General features: G+C 51.9%; 1 protein-coding gene across 4 annotated transcripts in view; it reads left to right on the top strand.

The window, feature by feature from the left end:
* Positions 1-23,356, top strand: part of EVL (Enah/Vasp-like) — a 147,213-nt gene that overhangs the window by 93,688 nt on the left and 30,169 nt on the right. For all 4 annotated transcript variants that reach the window (XM_077910582.1, XM_077910580.1, XM_077910583.1 and 1 more), the window contains exon 3: positions 1,828-2,005. In XM_077910582.1, the coding sequence (XP_077766708.1) occupies positions 1,828-2,005 (178 nt within the window). The remainder of the gene's footprint in view (positions 1-1,827; positions 2,006-23,356) is intronic.

Genomic DNA, 23,356 nt, shown 5'->3' on the forward strand with positions numbered 1-23,356 from the left:
GAAAGGGAAAGGGAAAGAAACCTTCCAGAAGCCACTTCCCTATTCTTCCAATTCATTGGTTCTGGCTCTGCCTTTTAGAGCTACGCTGTGCTATATATTGCAGGATATATAGCCCCGATTTTGGTGACAACCAAAAGCATCTGACACATTTCCCTAACACACATGGGTAGGGGCCAGTACGGTAGTACCTCCCTGCTACTTGCCTTTGACATGCGGTCCATTACCTGGTGCAGCTCCTAAATCATAGTGGGTATTCCCTGAGCGATTGCTTCTACTATGACAAGTTTCCCACACCACCCTTCCTTCACACCTTGTGGTTGTCCTCCAGGGCATATTAGGAAGATAGCACAGTGTGCTGGAAATGACAGGGTACTGGAGAACCAGACTCCCTGAAACCAATGTGCACCTTGTTCTTAGAGCCTCAGCACCTCACAGCCTCCTCAGCAGAAACCACACTTCAAGGCTCATGTGGGAGGAGACCTTTTCCCCATGTGGGGAGGGACTGGCAGCAGTCCTCAGTGGCCTCCTGGGCCATAAATTCAAAGGCTGTGTTGACTCTGAGAGACTCTCAGAATCTGACAGTCAAATAGACAGCACAGCTTTCTACCTGGAATTGCATGTTCAAGAGACAGGCTCCTAGAGTGTGGTTGACACTCTTTTCCCCAAATGGATGGGGCATACATACATATATAGTACATATATATGTGCATACATTAGTACTTGCATACATATGTGTACATACGTAGTAACATACGTAGCACAGGATCACGCCTGAAGATGGCGCTAAACCGCTAAGCCACCCAGGCTGCCCAGATAAGTACCTTTTTAATGATGAAAGGGTCAATTGAAAAGGAGGACCTAACAATCCTAAATTTGTACACATCTAATAATATATCTTCAAAACATATAAAGCAAAATTGGGTAGATCTAAAGGGAGAAATAGACAAATCCAGAAACAGAATTAGGGGTTCTAATTGTCCAAGGTTCAAAACCTCTGAGAAACTGACTGAACAATCAGAAAGAGATAGAAAATTTGTATGACATTATTAGCCAACTTGACCTAATTTACGTTTAGGGAAACTACAGCCAACAACAGGAATATACAGTCTTCTCAAGTCTGCATTGAATATTTACCAAATAGACCATTTGTAGTGGTCATGATACACTGACTGGAGTCTTCTTTCATCTTGCTTCAAGACCCCTTAACCATTCTTGATATAATGTGGAACCACCTTGGGTGACGTGGCCGGGAGGAGGGACCAGCCTCTGGACTCTGGGAACCTGACTCCCAGCTCAGGCCTCTCGTCCAGAGGGTATGACGACACAGCATTGTTAGTTAGGTGAAATAGCTGGTTTTCAGGGCGCCTGGATGCCTCAGTCTGCCTGCCTTCGGCTCAGGTCATGATCTCAGGGTCCTGGGATCAAGCCCTGCATGGGGCTTCCTGCTCAGCAGGGAGTCTGCTTCTCCCTCTCCCTATGCTCCTATGCCCTGCTCTGTCTCTCTTTCTCTCTCTCTTTCTCTTTCTCTTTCTTTCTCTTTCTCTTTCTTTCTCTTTCTCTCTCTCTCTGTCTCTCAAATAAATTTGTTAGAAAGAAAGAAATAAAAAAAAAAAGAAAGAAAGAAATAGCTGGTTTTCAAAGCCTCACCCTTCTGTCGGTCATACTGAATAGCTGCCTGGGCACGTTCTCCCCTCCTTCTGACCCCACCCCCACCTCTCTGTCCTCTGGTGGCCCCAGGGGACACAGGATCCATGCCCCAGAGCTGCGCTCTCCAGCTCACTTACCTTGTATTTATTTACAGGTATTTCTGTCTCTTTTCCCCTCCAGGTTGTGATCAATTATTCAATCGTGAAAGGGCTGAAGTACAATCAGGCGACGCCGACCTTCCACCAGTGGCGAGATGCTCGCCAAGTGTACGGCTTGAACTTTGCAAGTAAGGAAGAGGCAACCACCTTCTCCAATGCCATGCTGTTTGCCCTGAACATCATGAATTCCCAAGAAGGAGGTAAGTGGGGCTCTGTCTCGGCCCCGTGCCAGGACCCTGGCCTTCACTGCGCCCTCCCTCCTGGGCACTGGCTCCCTGCTATCCTAGCCCAGTAACTGCATCAGGCTGACATGACTTGGGTTCTCAGAGAGGCCTGCTGCCTGACTCCAGCCTGAAAGGACCTAGTAACACTTTGAAGGAAGAGAGAATGGTGTTCACATCTTCTTGCCATTTGTGAGATCGAGCTTTGCACTGATGTGTTCCCGAAGCTATATATCCAAATATGTTTTATGTGCATCATATTCTGTATTCTAGAACATATATTTAGCAGAGATGGGAGGGAACAAGCAACAAATCATTGTTGAATTAAAGTATTCATTCATGCGGCTAATGACCTTTTACTGAATATTTACTGAGTGTAAGAAACTGGCCAGGCAAATAGGTAAGAAATGAATAGACGGAGTCCTTCTGCTCAGGACACTTCTCAGTAGATGGATTTGTACACTGCTAACACAATGAGTCATGGTGAGTGCTCCAGCCAGGTGTGGATGTAGTACTTAGGGAACACACAGAGGGAAATCTGGGCTGTGGTTTGGAAGGTCCAGGAGGTCACAAGGCAGAGGAAGCGCAGGCTTGATGGCAAAGGCATCCAGGCCTAAAAGCCCAGCATGTGCGGGGGAGTGCACTGCAATGTTTCTGGGGCCTTGGGCACACAGAGGAAAGAAGCTGGACGTGAAATTTCACAGTGAAGGGTCCCAAGGACCTGGAAGACTATGGGCGGGCTTGGTACTTGGGGTAAACAGTGGAGCTGCAAGAGGGAGTGGGGCAGGGTGGTACTAGCAAAAGTTTCTAAGCAGGGCAAAAATGTATGTGGCTTTGATTGAACATTTGCAGTGTTAGCTTCAGAGGGAATACAGAAGCCGTCCAGGGCACAGGTGTCTTGATGTCCACGGATGTGGTCCTGTGCTTTGCTGGAGGTCTTAACCTTGATAGAGCCTGATAATCAAGAGCAAGGTTTATGTTTGAGTCCTGGTTCTGCCACACATCCTAGCTGAGGACCCTTTGGACAAGTTACTTCATTTTCTGGGCTTCAGTTTTCTTATCTGTCAGATGAGGGTGATAAAGAGTTGTTTTTAATTTTCTTTGGTAGAGTGTAAAATACGTAGCAGGCTGCCAGACACACAGCAGTCACCCAGCATTGTCGCTTGTCAGTAGTGTCACTCCCATTGTGGCTGCTGCCAGAGTCGGGGTGGGAAGTGGGGGACGTGGTACTTAGAGGGAGATGGCTTCTACATATCTATTGGGCCTGTTAGGTGGCAGCCTAATTTAAACCCTAAGAGAATTTTCCAAGAAAATAAAGAATACATTTTGAGTATGCTCCCCATGGGTCATGCACAGAACAGGAACTCGTGGAGTGTTCTCCTCACCTCAGAAAGCCTCCGAGTGACAGGAGCAGTACCTGGAGCATTGAAGGCACCCAACAGATGTTTACTAAACTGTTTTCCACCCAAGGGCCTTGTACTTCATGGTAAAATGAGCTGGGTTTAAGGTTTCTGATCTGAACCACCTCACCCTGCCCCAGGATGTGAGAGCTAAGCTTTATTTGATCTGTACAGGTGGACGCATCAAGAGTCAAAAACAAAGTTTGGTTTTGTTTTTTTTTTTAAGATTTTATTTATGTATTCATAGAGACACAGAGAGAGAGAGAGAGAGAGAGAGGCAGAGACACAGGCAGAGGGAGAAGTAGGTTCCATACAGGGAGCCTGACGTGGGATTCGATCCAGGGTCTCCAGGATCACGCCCTGGGCTGCAGGTGGCGCTAAACCGCTGAGCCACTAGGGCACCCCAAAAACAAAGTTTTAATTTAATCAGACAACTGACCCTCACAAAGCAACTGCTCATTAAATAAAAACTACTAGTTGCTTTGTTAAATTTACCATAGTCACAGAGGAGTTAGCTAATGCAGCCCTCATTTCCAAATGAGCAGCCCATGACCATGATGGAAGTCACTCACCCCCGTCAGCTAGGACCCAGAGCTCCTCTGCCTCATTCGGGCTGGATGAACATCCTGGTTAGGGTAGGACTAGGGTCACCGTGTGAGGGTGGCCTCACTGGCAGCTCGCACCACGTATAGCAGTGGCCTGTCCCAGTTCTTTGTCTGAGGCCTAATCTACTTCTGCAAGAGTGACCTTTGGTGGAAGGAGATCCAGGCCCTCTGAGCAAGTTTAGCTTTTCCTTCATGTGCAGTGAGACCTACTGACAGGACTGTGCAGAAGCTGGAAGTATGCGGCTGGATGAACTTTTATACGTGTCTATGTCAGCCCCTTCCCAGCCCCGTAGGTCCCCAGAACAACCATATCCCTCCGCCATCCCCCAAGGACAGGGGAATGTCACCTCTGAGATGACAGAGCAGTTTTGCCTGTGTTTGGACTTTGTTGTGTGTGTAGCTCATACAGGGCGTACTTTGTACCTGATTTCTCTCCCTCAGCACTGTGTGTATGAGGGATCCACTCAGGGAATGGTTCATCTCTTTTGTCGGCTCCTTGTGGCTGGGACGTCTGCACCGTGTGACCATGGCCCATGGATCTGCCCCATCTGCTGTACGTAGTTTGGCCTGTCAGAGCCCAGGTGTGCACCAGCAGCCCCCCACCCCCCAGCTCTGTCCACCAGCCACTGCAGAAGGCCTCAGACTGCCAGGTCATTGTGCTGTTCTCTCCTGAATCCCCTCTGTATCTGGAAATCCCATCCTACCCTCCCTTGGGGAGAGGCAACTCGCTGTAGTCAAAAGAGCACTTGTGGGGGGTGGGGGGGCAGGTAAATCTTAGAGTAAGTCTTTGTTCTGCCGCCTGGGGCCCTGGGATAATAAACCCTACTTCCCAGGGTTGTTAAGGAGATTCATTTAGAAACGTTTATAAAGCACTTAGCATCCGGTGCCTGGTATGTGATAAGAGCACAAATACTATTGGTTCTTTGCCTTTTGTTCTTGTTAGATGTGATTATCTTCCTTAAGCTTCAGTGTCCTTCCTGCTAAAATAGGGTTATCAGTCCCACTACAGAGTTGGGGGGGGGAACGGGACCCCATGGGTGTCTGGCACCTCCTAAGTGCTCACCTGCTGCCTCCCCTCCCCTCAGTGGATGCCTCTCTCCCTGGTAGGCCTCTGGGGCTTTTGCCTTCCCATCACAGCCTTTCCTAAGATTTGGGTCTCCTCAGGTTGAGTCCTACGGGGCATGTCCCACCTCTACCTCCTCCCCTGTGGGCAGACACTGGTGGGGCCCCTCTGGGGTCTTCAGAGCTTGGCATATACACGACGCCTGTCTACAAACCTGAAAGTCGCCCGGCAGGCCAAACTGTAGATGCCAAGCACTGTGTAGCAAACGGCCGTCACACCCCCTCCTCTTCCCTGACTTTTCGACCCAGTCTTGGGGGAGGAGGGCCCAGATAAGTCTAGGTTTGCAAGCTGAGGCTCAGGGAGGAAAGTGACTTCCCTGATTCCCCAGCCAGAGAATTAGCTGAAATGCACACCCAGAGCTGTGCTCACTCAGCAGTTTGCACCATCCGTGTGCTAAAGACCACAGAGAGCCACAAGCCTGTGCTCTTTCTTTGTTCCTTCCTGCCTCTCCACCTCGTGAGGCTCACTGTCAGCCAGGATTCTGGAGAAAGGATAGGACGGGCACAACACCATCCTATTTTTGCTGCCTAATGCCTACATGGAAGTGATGGTCAGGCACTTGACCTTGGAAGGTCTTCTAGTGACACTGTTCTTTGTACTCCCAAAATCTGTTTTTCTTCTGCAGTAACTTTTCAATACTCACTTGTCAGCTTCAGGCCCAACCCAGAGAGCCAAAAGTCACTTTAGCAAGTAAAATAATCACCCTGGAGCTCCGTGGCTTCGGTTCCCTGGGTGGAGGACAAGGATACAAAGCTAGCTTGGGGTTCACTGAGACCCACAATCTCTGGGCTCAGGGATTATCCCAGAGGCTAGGGGCAGCCAGTCACTGGGTTATTGGAGCTTTTTCTACAGGAACTGACATCTGGAGGTGGTTTGGGGAGGTAAGAGGAAATGTTCCTAACGCTTGGCTGCCTTCTTAGTGGAGGGAGGAGCATCACTTCCGTGTGGCCCCTGTAAGTGGAAAGGGTGGGTCCTTTCTCACTGTAGTCACTGCTGCCGTGCAGGTTCCCAGCCCCTGCTCTTCTCAGAGCTTGGCTCACAGACTGTGTGGTTCTGCTTTTCTGGGTTTCCAGGTGCTGCACGACAGGGTGTGATGGCTAAGGATGGTGCCTGTGCTGAGGTAGGAACTCAGAGTGAGGCTTCTCTGGCCTAATTGGAGGGCACCAGTAATAATAATAATAATAATAATTAATAATAATAATAGAGTAATACTGTACCTTCTCTTAAAAAGCCTGAACACTTTGTTTTTTACCAAGCTACCTCTCCCACATGCCCCTTCTCTGTCCTTCTCAAGGAAAGGTCCCCACTAATCAAATAGCCTCAGGGGTTGGGGCAACAGAAAAACCTTAGCTGGCTAAGAAAGTGCTTCCTTACACTCTAAAGTGCTTATGATTTGGCTTCTATTACAAGGAGATAGGCCAGCTACTGTTACACACATTGATGCAGACGGGGTGGGGGTGGCACAGGAGATTTAAAAAGGTAGCTTGTCTGCCAGAACCTACCAGTGGGACTGAGACACAAGTTTAGGGCTTCTGGCTAGAAATCCAGGGTTTTTTCCTCAACTCGGCCTCAGGAGGTCAGAGAGGAAAGCCAGCTGCATCCAGTCTTCTCACTGGGGGGATTGCAGGAACGTGGGCTGGGCAGCGAGCGAGGCTCCTGGCGTGTCACAGCCACTCACAGGATAGCCAAAGTCTCTAGCTTCTGTGTCAGTGCGTCCGCATCATCATGACCCCTGTATCACTGACATCAACTCCAGAAAGCACTTACGTTGACTTGCTCTGGGTGCCGTCTTTAGTGGGAGTGCAACCCCACCTGATTAGAGCCAGTTTCGGGGCTGCACTCCCACCCCAGCCGGGCTCGGCTTTCCTTCCCCCACAGTCTTCTCTCACAGTTCAATACCTTTATAAAGGCATCCGCTTCTACATGCTGCTGTGTGAGCCTGCTTCGGACCCACTATGTAACCTCCTTGGGGTCTCAGTTTCCCCTTCTGGGGAAGAAAAGCCAGGGACTTGATCAGATCTCTGTAAGGCCTAGTGGTTTTGTGCATGGTGTCATGCAGGAGTGAGTTCCAGTTCACTGCTTAGGGACCATGGCTAGCAGTGGGCAGAGCCCTGTGCAGAAACTGGAACAGAGTGATGTCCTCTTCACCCCTTGTGGGGCCCCCACACACCGGGAAGTCAGGGCCGCTTGTCATCCAGAGTCACTGAGCAGGTCAGTGCTTGGTTATCAGGGAAAATAGAAAATACAGATTAGCAAACAAAAATTGCCTGTAATCCTATAACCCAGAGATGAACGCTATTAAAACTCATATATATCTTTCCAGACTCTTTTGTGTTTATAGATAAGTGAATAGTTATTCCTCAGAAACAGTCTGTATATACTATCCATAACCCTTTCTCACTTAGCCCTATGCTATAGATGTCTTTCCATACCAAGACATCAGGTCTTCACACCATCTGAGTGGCCAGAGTATCGCATTGCGTGCTGTATGAAGATGCACCATGATGTCACCAGTCTTCTGCTTTTAAACGTAAAAGCTGTCCCCATTTTTCACTGTTACATCGAGGTAATAGAGGGCCTTAACGTATGTCTATCTGAGTATTTGTATGGATATTTTGTGCTGTACAGGTGCATCCTTGCATACTTGTCCAGTTACTTCTTGGGTATATTTCTGCATCAAACAATATGTACATTTTTTTAAAGTTCGGATCTATTTTGCCAAAATGCCTCCCAGAATGAGTGCACTAGTTAATACTCTCCCCAGCATGTGTGACAGTCACCCTCTTCCCCAGCCTCCACCAGTACCAGACATTCACACTCTTGCTCATCCCAGTAAGCACAAGACAAGGAAAAACATATCCTTGTCATTTGTGTTCCTGTTTACTAGTATGGGTGAACATTTCTCTCACATTAATTGGCGACTTCATTTTTCCGTTATTTGCAGCAGTGGATGTACTAGATGCAGGACAGTATGGCCAAGTGTGAGCTTCCCACACCTTGAGTCAGACCTGCAGGGCTTCCCAAAGTGCGTGTGTCCTCAAAGGACAATGGGGTCTTGTATTTCCTTTGGCAGAAAAATGGAGGCAGTCTGGCATCATGTGGTGTGAATCAGGCATGTGATAGTAAATGCGCCTCCCTCCCCAGGCCACTGTAGAGTCGCATCTGCATCATCTGTGCTTTAGGCATCGTTACCGTGACTCGTGACTTGTGTCTGCATGGCCATAGGAGAAAATTCTCACTTGTCTTTTGTTCCCTGGACCTCTCTTTCCACTGGAGGAACTGTTCAAGTTCAGTATCTAGAATCATGTCAGCAGGTTGCAAGGAGATTGCTTGGCTGTTCCTTCATCTGGCTTCTTAAAGGAGGGAAGAGAGGCCTCCGAGTTAGAAGACCTCAGTTCTGCCAGAAGCACAGATGTAGGTAGGGCGGCTTCCTGTTAGCACAGGCCCCTCTCACCCTTCTCCCCCTTTCGAAGGGTATGTCTGGCCAGGGTATTTCCCTGCTGCCTGCTGGCCCCAGCACCTACCCTCCTACTGTCCCCTACTTTAAAAATGGACAGAAACCAGAGAGGCAGGATTCCATGGCTCTAGGGCTTGAGGAGGCTGGAAATGTGACCATTTTAAATTATCTCAGGAATATTTTTTAAAAGAAGAACGGATACCAACGGGCATCTGGGAGACTCAGTGGGTTAAGCATCTGACTCTTGATTTTGGCTCATCTGATCTTAGGGTCATGAGATCAAGCCCCATGTCAGGCTCTGCACTCAGTGGGGAGTCTCCCCGAGATTGTCCCTCTGCCTCTTCTCCCCACTTACACATGCAGGTGGGTGTTCGCACATGCACACAATCTTTCTCTCTCTCAAATAAATGAATAAATCTTTAAAAAGAAGAAAGGATACCAAAAGTGATAAGGGCACACGGAGAGCCTTCTGCTGAGCTTGTGGTCTTTTCAAACAATATTCAACCAGTAGAATAAGGGCACGTAGCCAAGGACAAATCTAGAAAGGGCAGATAATCACAGGGGTAGATGCCAAGCTTTTCAAATATTACTCCCTCCCTGGGAATATTTCTTTCCCTCTCTACTTCTCCCAGCCCTGCCCTCCCCAGCCCTGCCCATCCAGCCCTGCTCTCCCCAGCCCTGCTCATCCAGCTCACCCCTCCCCCACCTTCTCAGCTCCCTCATCTGGCCTCTCTTTATTCATTCTTCCTTCTTTGTACTTCTTTTTGTACTTACCTTTTCTCTCTCACCGGAACTTCTGTGTGCCACCGCCTTCCCAGTCTGCGGCTCTCCATGCGCTCAGAGCTTCCGTCTCCACATTGCCTTTGCCAGCGTAATGCTCAAGCCCGGCTACTGTGAGAGGCAGAGTCATGTCTGTCGTGTGTGACCGGTTCCCAGGTGCCCCAGCACCTTCGCAGTGCTTCTGCATTCACAGCCCCCAGAATAAGCTGTAGAGTGGTGAGTGCCTGCATGCACGGCCATGAGAGCAGGGGTCACCTGTTACCATCTCTGTGTTCACAGCCAGGAGTCCAGTGCCCTTGTGCTGCAGGCTGCAGACATGTGAGTGATACAGGTATTGCATACGTCCCTGTGTGTGGGGAGCAAGCTGCTTGATCTCTTTGAGCGCAGGCTCCTGAATCGTAGAGAGGGAATGTTAGTCGTTGCACTGTGCCTCATGGGATGTCCTGAGGATTAGCCGTGCTTGTCCCTATACAGTGCCCAGAACAGTCCTGACACACAGTACCTGCCCAATAAACATACGCTCTTTTAAAACTCATTGTGATCTTTTCAGGGGGTGCTGGGCTGGGGACACATGCGGAGGTACCAGCCTCTGCGTTCCTCAGCCCCAGAGGACTTTACTCTTCGAGTTCTCCTATTTGTTTGGTGGTGGCTGTTTAAATCTCCTTCCTCTCTGTCGAGCTCTAGGCCACTACTTCTCACTGTTGAACAGAGACCTGGCTTTGGTGCTCCTTTTCTCCTGTTTGTTAATGCCAGCGGTTCTGTCCCAACCCATGAGTTATTGCCCGGGTCATGCCTCCTAATTGGTGGTGTTGACCCTGTGATTTGTTCATGAAAATCCCAGGGAATGTGGCGCCATGTACACCAGCGGCGGATGTGTGTCAGCAGGCCATCTGCGCCCCAGTGAAGTGGTGTTCCAGGCCGCTGCCGGGTCTCCTCCTCTTTGGTTCTCACCCCTCTTTGCCCTTGCCATGGACAACTTTTCATAATCTTTGTGAAGCTCCCGTCATGGTGGGGATGAAATAGCTATGCGTTAAAAGTAACAGAAACAATGACAGGAATAGTGATGGTCTTTATGCTATAATTTTGGGGTCTGCTGCTTGTTGGAGAAAGCATCTCCCTGAATGATTCACAGAAGTATCCCAGGAAAGAAATGTGGCCGCTCCTTTGGAAAACCACTCAAATAGGTAAATTATTCCCTCACTGAGCTATGTATTTATATTTACTTATATTTAGAAATGAGGTTAAAGATGAGAAAGATCTTAGATTTAGTTTCAGTTTTTCCCCAGAACTCCATTTTGACTGCAGAAATGCTTCTATGGCTGAAGGCACGGGTGCAGGGGAGCCCCAGGCTCTAAAGAGCATAGACGTTGGTGGGTCTAGCTGCGGCCCAGCCTTGTCCCTGCTGCGTCACCACTGCCTCATGCTTGGGCAGCTGTAGGCAGCACCCCAGCCCTGCACATGCACCCTGCCTGGGTAATCACTGCCCTCCAGAACTCGTGAGGTGGGAGGGGCTGCGTCAGCCTTCTGATCTGGCCCTTAGCAATCCTGCAGGGACCAGAGTCCCCAGGATCTATTCTGGACTGAGACTCACCAGGCCCAGCTCTGGTCCTGGTCCTGCTATGTGCTGGCTGTGGGACCTCAGTTAGGCCCAGTGACTGGGCTGGGCCTCCACTCCCTCAGCTAAAACATGGAGTGTCAGCTGTCCTCCGAGGTCTCTTACGAGGCTAGTGGCCGGTCACAGCCCTTTCTGTGTCATACTAAGCCTCTGTCTCCTCAGGGACTAAGAGGCCATGGTAACCAGGAAGTCAACAGACCTGGATGCTTGACCTGGCATGACATTTAACTGACATGTGTCCTGAGCCAAATCACTTTCCTTCTCTGGACCTCAACCTCTTCACCTGTAAGATGGGTGGTATGTGTGCCTCCCAGCATGGGGGTGCAGAGGAAATGGGTGTGGACAGCTTCTGAGGCATCCTGCACAGCACAGGTATGAAGGTTTGTGTTGGTGACCAGCGGTAGTGGCTTGGCCAAATCCCATTAGCTAAGGAAAATACCTCTCCTGCTTCAGTGTCTGAGTTCTGGGAAAATCTGACCCTCCAGGAGTTCACTTGAGCCCATGGGAGAGCCTGGCCTAGACATAAGGAGTCCGGTTCTGAGCCCAGTCAGCCATTGCCTTCCACGTGACTTCAGCCAGGCTGCAGGCCCTGTATAGTCTAGACTTGAAGTGCCCAGGCTGGACTAGACAAGTAGTTAGCAGGGACAGCTGAGACACAGGGACTTGGTGAACAGGGGCCGAGGATTGCTGGATGTCTTGCAGTGTGCAAGGCAGTCCTACAGATGAAGAATAGTTTTGCATGTCCCACTGAGCACATGGAGGTGAAAAACTTAATTATCAGAGCCAGAACTTAGCTCTGCTTTAAGGAAAAGCACTCCTTTTTCCTTCATCCAGGCTTAATGTGTGCTGAACTTTTTAGGAACACAGCCACCACATACTTTAAAAGTGTGCTTTAGTTTATGACTTTACCAAGAATTGTTTTCTGTTTTGGAAGTGCTGTCACTTTGAAATTGTTTGCCATCCACACAGCCCTCCTTGTGAGTCTGTGTCCACTGTGAGTCCGTGGGCAGGTGCAAGCATCCAGCCCCCCACGTCTGCTAGTGGAGCTCTGCCTGCCTGGTACATTGGCAGTGTGCGTTCCAGTATGGATCACTCCTCTCTTACTCTCCTTTATGGTACACTGAAGGCAGTATTTTTTTCTAATTTATGTAGGTAGGTTATATAACCTGCGAATCTCACTTAATATAAGGAGCATTATAAAACGTTTAATAATAAAAAGGTCTGTTGAGTGTGAAAGGATGGGCCTGAAGTTCTGTGAAAATCAGACTCATTCCTTCTTGATGGTGTCTGAAGTCTCATTTGATTGTCACAGACTGATTGACAGAGCCAGGTGGATAACACCCTGTCTGTGCCCATCTTGCAGCTGAGAAAACTGAGTCCCAGGGGGGAAAAGTGAGCACTTGGCCAGGCAATAAGAAAAGCTGGGTTAACTCACTTTCCTCTTCTCATCCCCAAACAAGGAGGTGTGATGGAAGCAACATGGCACAGTGCAGGGACGCCTGGGTGGCTCAGTGGTTGGGCGTCTGCCTTTGGCTCAGGTCATGATCCTGGATCCTGGGATCAAGTCCCACATCAGGCTCCCCCACAGGAAGTCTGCTTCTCCCTGTGCCTATGTCTCTGCCTCTCTTCCTGTGTCTCTCATGAATAAATAAATTAAAAATCTTTACAAAAAAATGGCACAGTGGTAAGAATGTCCATTTTGGCACCAGGGTCCCTTGGGTGAAGGGAGGCCACCCCCATCACACTCCTGTGTGTCTCCTCTGCCCACAGTCCTTCACTTCTGATACCCGGTGTGTGCGGTTTCCACACATGAGGCAGTCCTGCAGCACCAGGAGGGTATCCTACAACTTAACTCAGTCCTGACACTGTCTGCCAGGAGGTGGCGTCAGACCCCACAGGTTAAGGCTCAGCCCCACAGGCCTGCCCCACCATCCACTTCAGACGCCAGTCAAGCTGAGGTTGTCACCTGTGCATCTGGCCAACAGGCTGTACATCAGAGGTTCCCACAAGCCCCTCGGGTTTGAGTAACTTGCTCAAGAGCTCAGGAAAACATTTTGTTTCTAAGATCACTGGTTTGTTATAAAGGATGTAACTCAGGAAGAACCCGATGGATGGATGAGATGCTGAGGGTGAGGTGCAGGGAAGGGGGAAGGAGCTTCCGTGCTCTCTGGCTGTGCTGTTCCCCACACTTAGGCTCAGATTCCTACTCTGCTGCTTAGAGCAAGTCAGTCCATCTGTAAACTGAGTAGAATAGAACCACCGATTGTCAGAGGATTCCGGGACACAGTTCCTATGTGAGATACTCACAGGTGTCAGGACAAAGAGCTTGTTTCCTTCCGCTGCCCGCAGCCCTGCTCCCCTGTTCGCCCTCAGCTCCAGCACTCTTCTGTTGGAGGATTTGAGGTTCTTTCAGAATTTGCCACAATCTCTGTATCATCATCTCCCGCTGTTCCAGGACAGTAGGGCCCTAGCGACACCTAAAGTGAGCCCCCCAGCTGATGGGATCCAGCCACCCAGTGGAGGGAATTTTTGAGAAAAGCTGCCTCCTCCTCAAGGCCGTTGCTGATGTGGAAGACATTGAGGCCCAGGTGGGCCAATGAGTGGGAACCAGGAGAGAGAGCCTTGGGTGCCATGAAGCAGTGTACATTTTGCAGATGACAGGACTGAGGCCTGACAAGAGATGGACTTACAGGTCACGCAGAAAATCGGGGGCAGAGCCAGGGCTGCGCCCAAGGTCTCTCCCACTAGCCCCAGAGACCCAGGCTGGATCCACCTGCTCCTTCCTAAGAAGGAGTTTTCCCTGGGACCTAGGACCATGGGTTCTTTCAGAAGAGACCTGAGAAACGTGAAGGGCAGTGCTCAGGAGGGCTCCAGATAGCTTCGTTTGTCCATCGTCTCCCCTCTTGGTTCTGATGGTGTTGAGTCAGTTTCTGGGTGAAGGGACAGCCCGCCCTTGCTGGCAGTCCTTCCCTGTTCTAGCCTCAAGGAGCCACAGCATCCTTCACCTCACCCTCCCAGCACTTCACCTTTCCTGCTGTCAACTCAGGACAGGGTGGGGAGACCCCGGACCAAAACAGAGGGTTCACTCCTCAGACTCCCACTAAGACCCCAAGAAACTATTGAAATCAGATCCAGCAACCACCAACTCATGCCAGAGTCATGGCCTCTCCCAGTAGGTCACTGGGAATGATGGGGGTTGGCAGGGAGCTGGCCAAACTTCATGTTGTGACTGAGCCAGACCATGTCAGGAAAAAGAAAAGAACGCCCCACAGTGGCTCTGAGGCCTTCCACACAGATCGCCTGGGTCTGGGGCCCATGGACACTCCCGGTAGGCAGCCATCGTCCCCAGAGCTGGAGGAAGGAGGCTTTTCCCCAGGGGGGTGTCCTGGAGTACCCTGTCCCAGCACCCGGACTTCTGTCGCAGGATAGGCTGCCTGGGACAGCAGGCGGTAACGCAAAGCTGCATCGCCGGGTGCAAGTCAGGAGCAGCGGGGCAGCTGCAGATAGGCTGTCTGGCCCCAGGTAGAACCGCTCCTCCGAGCCTCTGCCTCTTCATCTGTCGGATGAGTTGGTGATGCCTGTCTCAGTGAGGTCGAGGGTTCCAGGAAAGTGCAGTGCTGAGGGCAGGAGTCCTGAAGGCTAGCTGTCTAGAAATGAGTTCATTCCTCGTGTATCAGATTTCCTTTACAGGCCTAGACCAGGCCATGGACTAGAGCTGGGAATGCCCCCAGGACGTTAAAGCCTGGAAAGTGTTGGAAGGCTGGGCAGGGGCTGGAACAGCAGCGGTCGAGTGGAAGGCCACTTTGGTTGTGGTTTCTGGGTGGCATGCGGTGAGTTTCAAACTGTTATTTCGAGGAGCTCCAAGGGTCCAACTAGGTACCAGGGACCTTACCCTGCTGCAACAAAAATCGTTCCCCTGTATCTATTTTATCTATATTAGGGCCCTTAAAAAAAGAAAAAGAAGAAAAACCTGGTAGCTTAGTGGAAATCCACATGGAGTGAATTAAAACACATGGTGAAGTTCATATTTTCATTGACCTCAAGGAATGTAACGGAATATCCTTTTCTTTCTTGGTTTGCTTGTAATAACATCATCGGTACATTCTGAGATCTGACTGTGCTGATGCTGGGCGAGCAGTTCTCCCAGTTTTCCCAGCCTCTTGTGTCCTTGGTTGATACCCTGAGCAGCAGGGAAACAGACGTGGGGAGGAGTCCCAGCACGGGACTTCTAGACACACCTGCTCATGAAGACAGGCCCAGCTCCATGTCTTCACACCATTCCACTTCGTAGCTTCTTAGACTCGGGGCTTAATTTCCCTTCTCATAAACCTTTCTGTGGAAAATGGACCTACCTTTTTCCCTAAACAAAAACACTTGGCTGTCTTCACCTCCCACCTGCCTCACCTGTGACACGAGAACATAGGGCCAGCAGGGCCCTACCTGAAGGACGAACTTCCTCCCCGTCCTACCCCCTTCTTCCTGACTGCCTGGGTTGGCCAGCTCCTGACTAGCCTCTGTGCTCAAGATCCACAGATGGCGAGACATCTGTGCCTGGTTACGCCTGCATGTTACTACACTTCTGGATGCCCCTGCTATTGCCTTACTCACCACCCCACACTTTCAGGCCAACTCCTCCTGTCCAAAAGGTACCCCTCGGATGAAGCCTTTCCAGCCACTGTGGCAGCCTCATCCACCCCTACCCCAGCTTTACTTCTGCCTCCATCACCAAGGTTCACAACACTTGGCATTGTCCCATGGGAATCCAGTCGGTTGGGCATCATTAAGTGTCCTGATGCTGGGCCCTCAGAAACCAGCACACTGTCTGACTTAGGAGCTCTTACTGTATCATGCCAGGTTGAGTGAGCAAATCAAGACTCAAAGGCTTGTCGTATCTTAGAACTCGGCACAGGCCCCCAATCCCATCCTTGATGGCGCTGGACAGTTTACACTGATGACGTGTGCAATGTGTCTGACCCCTGACATGTCTCTGACTCATCCCATACGCTCACTGTCTGTCCCCTGAAGGCTCGTAGCAGGACCCTAACAGGGCAGCCTCTCCTCCCTTCTTTGGCCTGTCCTTCCTGCTGGTGCTTCCAGCATGACCTTTCTGCAGAACCAGGGTCAGTTCAGGAAGCCCCTCCACAGCCCACTCCTGCCCCATGTACATTGTCCTCCTACCTTGTGCATGAGTCACACCAGCTATGCCATGCTGTCCCCTCACAGTGCTGCCATACTTGTGGGTCCTCCACTGTGTGTGCTGGCTGGCCTTTCCGTCCCTTGTGGTGCTGTGCCAGGGGAGCCTCCAGGTGCCCCGTGCACCTCAGGGCTCACTCCTTGGCTCTGAATGTGCAGTCATCCAGCCTGCTTGATCTAGACTGTGAGCCCCTCGAGGGCAGGCATCTCGCTCCTTCCATCTCCAGCACCCTAGAGTGGGGGAGCTCACCCCTTCATTTCTGTATCTGTGTTGTGTGCCTCACGTCGCCTGGCACTTCCTGCCATCACGCCATCGTCTGGAGACCAAGACGGCATTCCTGAACCAGCATCGCTCGCAAGCCTGTGAAACTGGGCGCAAGGTGAGGGGTGCTATCTGTGATTGAGGGACATGGCAAATAGAATTGTCTCACACAGAAATCGCACCCGTCACCTTGGCCCGCCTACCACCACCCCTAAACAAAGGAGCGCACCTTCCTCGGCCAGCAGCCTTGTGTTCACGAACCTACAGTTGTTTGCGGCGTGTGCACATCATACGTGGAGTCAGGTGGATCTGGGTTCAAGCACTGCTTGTGCCAAGAGTGTGCCCTGGGCAAGCTACCGTACATTTCGGAGACGTTTCTCCCTCTGTACAACAGGTTCATCATACCTACCTCACAGGGTTGTTGTGAGGGTAAACTGACATGGCGTTCATGACTTTGTCACCTGGAAATTACTATAACACTTGGAAGTTACTCTTTTTTTTCCCCCATATTTGAAATGTTAACTAATTATATCAACTCCTGTGGTGATGCTGACCACCCTGCTTTGGGACACAGAGCGGGAGGCCAGGCTGCAGGGCTGGGACGGTCAGGAGTGCAGGGTGGTGGGAGAGGTGGTGCTTGAACCCGGCTGTGGCCCTGGGACTGAGGGTAGGTGGGAGCAGCCAAGGATAAGGAGGATGGGATACGAGCAGGTCTCCGTGGTTTGGGACTTCAAATCAAGGGTCTGGAAAGAAGCTCTGCCTGACATTGGGGTCTCCCTCTACCCACTAACAGCACTCTGTATCCCTCTTGGGGACCCCTGATTTCCAAACATCCCACCATTGTCTTCCTTTAAAGAACTGCTGGTTTGTTTGCAGTTCATTTCCTGGAGAAGAAATACCCCCTTCCACCAGCCCCCGGGTTTTCTCCCTAACACTAGTGGGCAGATTTCTTTGGGGCTTTTAGTTTTCTACAGCCACGGCCTGCATGCCAGGGCCCAGTCAGGGCTCAGGATGCTGCATGGTCGGCCTTGCCAGCTCCTGCCCATATGCCTCTGGTTGGGGCATGGTGAGCAGCCTGTGGTTGGCACAGGTGATTGGCAGAAATGACACAGACTCTGGGGGCAGATGACAGGGTGGCAGACCCATGCCTCTGGCCTGGCACACGGAGCAGCCAGGCAACCTTGAGCAAGCCACCCTCAGCCCAGCTTCCTTATCTTCACGATGGATGCAGTAACTGCCTATAAAGTCGTGACAAGGCTCAGTGAGATGGTAGATGGGAATGTCATTCGTCAGCTATAAAGCCCTGTGAGAGTTTGAGTGGAGTGTCCTTGTTCCTAGAACACTGTCCTGGGACCTCATCCCTCCACAATGGCAGGGTCATTACTGGCATAGGAGAAGCTGGAGCATGCCCCAGGGACTCATCCCCCCACTCCTTGAGGAGAGGACAGGGCCCCCTTTATCCCATATCCTATCGTGCTTGCTCATCCCACTGGGTCGCACAGCATCCTCTGCGATCGTCAGGGAGACATTAGGGATTAGTTGTCCCCACTTTCAGGACAAGGAAATGAAGGCTCAGAGCAGTATGTGACTTGCCCAAGGCCACGCTGGGGAGGGACAGAGCCCCAGCCTCCTAATTGCCAGTCCAAGTCTCTCTTGTCGCACTGATCACTTCTCAGAAGAGATGCTGGCCAGCGGTGGCCTCCACACTTTGTAGTAACCCAGCTTGATCATAGGTGGACTCCTAGGGGCCCTCAGCCGGGCCCAGCTCTGTGGCCAAACTCCTACATCTGAAGGAAGTCAAAAATTCATTAGCATCCCTTTTCTGTTTGCTCATCTAGCATGTCTTTCTTCCCTAAAGAAGATCATTTCACAGGTCAGCCTCCTGCCAAGTTTAGCTCATGCAGGATAAGAGCCAACTCATATCTCTTAATAAGTAATAGTCGCAAGGACTCAGGAACCCAAGTGCAGAACTTGAGTACGACCTGCAGTTTCTGAAGTGGACAGGGTGTGAGCATTTGAGGCCCTGCCCCGCACCTGTTTGCTGCCTGTCTTCATTCACCCATTTTATTCACTCAGTGAATGACTGGGTTTTCACAGCAGACACCTACTTGTTTTGCCTGCTTCTACGCTCGGCTCATGATAGTCTGTTCTTCACGTGCAGATTGGTCTTTTCGAGTCCAGTTCAGGTCAGGTCAACCTTTGCTCAAGACTCTCCAGAGACTTCTAGTCTTACTCAGAATCACACCCAAATCCTTAGCAAGGCCTGCAAGGACTACTTGGTCCTGGCACCTTCTGAGCCCACCTCCCCCTCACTCTACTTCAGCCACTTCTTTCCAGGCACATTGGCCTCCTTGTTGCACGCCACACGTGCTCCTGACACAGGGTCTTACACCTATGTCCCTTTGGCTTGGAGTGTTCCTCCTTCCACATAGCCCGTAGCTCCTTCACCTCTGCTCACTCATCCCCTAATTATCACCTACCACTTTGGTTTTCTTACCTCCTATGTTCTCGTTACATGTATGTCTTCGTTGTGTAAGTTCCAAGGGAGCAATTGTGCGCCTCTCAGGGATATTTGTGTGATGAATGAATGCACAGCCATTTACAGAGCATCCATTCTGGGCGGTGCACCAGCACACAAAGGTAGGGAGGCAGGGTCCAGTGTTCTTGGGGCTCAGTCAAGGGGAGAAGGGAGACTTGACAGTGCAGCACGGTGTGTGCTATGGCAGAGGGCAGGGCAGGGCCTGTAGAGACTAGAGAGGAGGCCTGGCAAGAGGGCTGAGGTAGAGGGACAGAGCCGTCAGGAAGGCCTCTGCGGTGGGCGAGCCTGATCTGGCTCTTAAAGCACGGGGAGAAGTTTGCCAGTGAGAGAAGAGGCAGTTCCGGAAAGAGGCAGCTATGTGTGCAAGGCACAGAGATTGCCAGAGTCTGGCCCCCCTCACTGCCAGGAGCACTGCCCATCCTGGAAGCTGTGGGAGACAGGACGAGGCTGCGGAATAGGCGGCAGGGCCAGGGCTTGAAGGACCACCTTTGAGTATAACATTCTAAGGCATAGCCCTTCCCCGGAGCTGTGAGGAAGGAGCCCTCCCCCCCAGGCCCAGGCCGTCATGGCCTCCTCTCCCTGCCAAACAGTTCTTCAGAGATGAAGAATCACAGCCTGGATATCTCTGCCCCGGAGCCACGGCTCTTAGCAGGGGCCCAGCAGATTCACAGTTGACCTGCAGCTGCCTGAGAGCTTCAGGCTCTGACTGCCCCGCTTCTGAGCCATTCTGACTGCCTCCCAGATGGAGTCAGTGATGGTTTGTCTGGAGGCTGGCCTCGGTCACCACTGTGCACAGACAACACACCTGCCTGTCTCTCCATTTCAGAGCAACACAGGCCCCGTTGGTGATGGCAGAAAGGTGTAACTGAAAGATTCCACGCCACACGGGCTTGACCCGGCTCTGCCACGGATTTAGATGGGTGATTCATGCCTCTGAAGCTCCATTTTCTGTTCTATTATGTGGAGTAATAATAATAGCTTGTCACATTGTTTTGAGAATTCAACACGGTGATGCGGAAGCATAAATACAGGGTGTTTCTCTTATGCAAGGTACTCGAAGTCCAGTAGGGGTGCCGACAAGCACCTACACGGCTCTAATAAAAGACAGGGCGCCAGGCCGGGCGGGGCTCTGAGGAAGAGCATTCCCTTGTGAAGATGTCAGGAGGTGTCTCGTGCAAATCCCAGAGCAGGCCTCGGGGGGATGGCAGGCCTGTGGGGCACAAGAGGGGACATGCCTCAGTGCAAGCAGAGGGACTACCAGAGAGAGGCAGGAAAGACAGAAACATTTCAGGAAGATGCACGTGATCTCCTGAAGAGGAGCAGCCGTTAGGCGACGGGGCACCTGGGGCTGGGCTGGAGTATGCGGATGGGCTGGGAGTGCTGGCTGGGAGCCTGCCCCTCCTGTGCTGGTTGTGGTGTGGCCCAAAGTCACTCCAGACTCATGCACATTTTCTGTTCTACTCCTTGATCTATCTGTGCTTATTTCCCAATTTTGAATTATTGAATTATTTGAATTATTATTTGCGGTAAACCTGATTCTCCAGGTGGTCTGCATTCTCCGTTCCTCCATATACGCCCAGAGCACCACCAAGCTGTTGGGGTGCCCACCCCCGGGTGGGAGGGCCTGCTGCAGGTGTGGGAGCCGTTTCAGCTTAGGAGTGGACGGCGGAGAGTAAACTGGCCTCAGAAGCAGCGGGTAGGAGTGACTGGCACAGGGGGACTGCTGCCCACCAGGTTTGACCCCGGGGACTCTGGCACAGCTGGAGATTAGCCAAGCCACGCACCATTAACAGAATGTTCTTACATGATCTGGTCTAGAAATAACTTCCCTCTCTTGCTTTCCTCCATCAGAGTAAAAAATTGGGAATAAATACCTGTTGAAGAAACAAATATATCTAATTAGCTAGTTTGCAGAGGGCCTCATGGGCCGCATCAGCCAAGACAGAGGGTGCTTTTGTTATTTTTCAGATAAGAAAACAGAGTTACAGTAACCCGTCCAAGGCCAAGAATAAGTGACAGAGCCAGGGCTGCCTCTAGCTCCAAGTGACTTCAAGTCCAGGCACCCCGTGCCTGGCACATGGTGAGAACCTCATAACAGTGGGGCCGCTGTCGGCACAGTGATGCTGCCTCTCTACTTTAACCCCACAGATGGGAAGGTACAATCCCAAAGACGGACCCTGACTACCTAGCCCAGGGTCCCAGAGACCCTGAGAATGGATGTCATTTGTTTGAGGAAGGTCTGGACAGGCAGGACCACATGAGCCCTGCTTCAGGGAGGAAGTAGAGGGGGAGGTGAGCTGCCAGCTTCCAGGTGGCCCTCCCAGTCAGTGTCTGGAGAAGACGGAGATGCCAATTCCCTTGAAGTCCAGTGCTGTCCCTTACAAATTTGTGCATATTTTGCATATTTGCCGTTTATACCCAGGGATAGAAAGAGGGAACAATCAGTATCCACAAGGGAAGATGGTAAAGAGGGTGGGGTCTGGCCCAAGTAAGTCACTGGTAGGGGAAGAGGGAGCTGGAGAAGGCGGTTAGCGGCTGGGCCAGGCACGTTTGAGCAGAGGAGGCCTCAGGCCCAAAAGAGTTTCCCGTGAGTGCTGGTAGGACCTGCTTGGGCCCTGGCCGGGGAACGGCACAGAAGAGCTGTGCTTCCTGATGTTTCGTCTGCAGATATGGCTCAAGGGGTGAGCCTGAGGCTGAGAGACCCCATTCAAGAGCTGGGGCCCAGACAGCCCGGAGAAGGCAGACCTGAGAGGTAGTTTTCTGGAGAGACGACATTTCCTGGGGACCGAGAAAAGGCACAGAGGGGCAAGCCTAGTCGGACCAGGGCTGACCAGGTACCCACAGGGAGAATGTGAGGCTGGCTTTGGGCAAGCTGCATGGACGTGCTTGGTGCACTTCCTGCCGGGCCCTGTGCAGGCTGCCTGGGGACAAGGAGGGAGAAGCGTGGGATTTGCTCTGGAGCTCACAGTTCAGTGGAGTAAACCGAGGAGAAACTCAGATATTGGCAGTGGGTGCATTCCTTAGGGCATGACAGTAAAGGTCACTAGAGTAGAGCAGGCAAAGGGTTGAGGGGGATGCTACCCATGCTGCTCCCTGGGGAACCAGGGAATGCTCCGCAGAGACAGACCCACCTAGCCTGGGCTCTGTGGGGTTGCCAGTCAGGGAAGGGCGGATGTGTCTTCCCAGCAGAAGGAATGGCCTCCGTGCCTATGGCCGTGACGACAGGAAGGGGTCCCAGGGCAGTGCAAGAGATGCATGCCTGCCGGCAGGTGGAAGAACTGAGCTCTTGCAGGCCTTCAAGCTGGTTGGGCTGGGAAAGAAACCAGGAGTGGCAGGGATTGGTTGGGAGGAAGCAAACATGATGGCAAGGAGGGGACGCGTGAGGACCATCAGCCGGGACCCCAGGGGAGCCTGGGGAGAGCGGGTGGCCTAGGCCACAGTGCCCAGGCCCCGGCCTCCAGCTATTCACCTGTTGCATTCTGGCTCTGTGCCCACCCTGCCCCGTCCCATTGCCCACAGTGGACAAGAGGAGAGCTGTGGCGGGGGGTTCTTCTGGCAGACACCTGCTGTCACCAGGGCCTGTGAGCTGACCCCACAGGGGCCTGGACACCTCTCCACAGCCCCCAGAGCTTCCTGGGATCAGGTAGGCGGGAGGGTTCTGATAGGTTAGCTGGGAAGCCTCATTAAAGATTGAGACAGTGAAGCCCATTTGACGGCTGGCTGGCATATCGGTTTCCCACTGCATAAGCCGGGAGGCTGAGGAAGAAGAGGTAAGTGGCCGGGATGCGAGAAGCGCCCTCCTGCACTGCGCCCGGGGGCCTGCCCGTAATGGTCAGCAGAGAGTGGACCTTCCACTGCTTCTGCTTCTGCCACTGCGACTGCACCGTGCTTTGCAGAGTGAGCTGTAGGTGATGGGCCCCTCCGTGCTCCTCAGGGTGGGAAGGGGGCTGCTCCTGTCCTCACAGGGGGCTCCTCCCTGTTCTTCATGGGGGCTCCCCACACCGCGTGGAGGGAGGGGGCTCCTTCCTTCCCACTGGGGGGCTCCTCCCTGCTCTTCTCGGGGCGGGGGGGGGGTCTTTCCTCTTCCTCACAAGGGCTCCTCCCTGCTCCTCTTCGTGGACTCCTCCTCCCCGCCCCTCACGGGCCTCTCCTTCTGCTCCCATCAGCTGGGATGGTGGGCATGAGCTCTGGGTCTTGGGATAGAGCACCCATTAGTGGCTGACCAGAGGGTAAACCCTGTTTTGCACTGAGGCATCACAGAAATGTGGGCAGAAGCAGTGTACAGACTGAGCTCAGGAGACGTGGGCTCCTCTGTGGCCTTGGGTGGTCACTTACCCTCTCCGAGCCTCCAACTCT

The sequence above is a fragment of the Canis aureus genome, chromosome 9 (genome assembly GCF_053574225.1).
Source record: "Canis aureus isolate CA01 chromosome 9, VMU_Caureus_v.1.0, whole genome shotgun sequence".
Taxonomy (NCBI): Eukaryota; Metazoa; Chordata; class Mammalia; order Carnivora; family Canidae; genus Canis; species Canis aureus.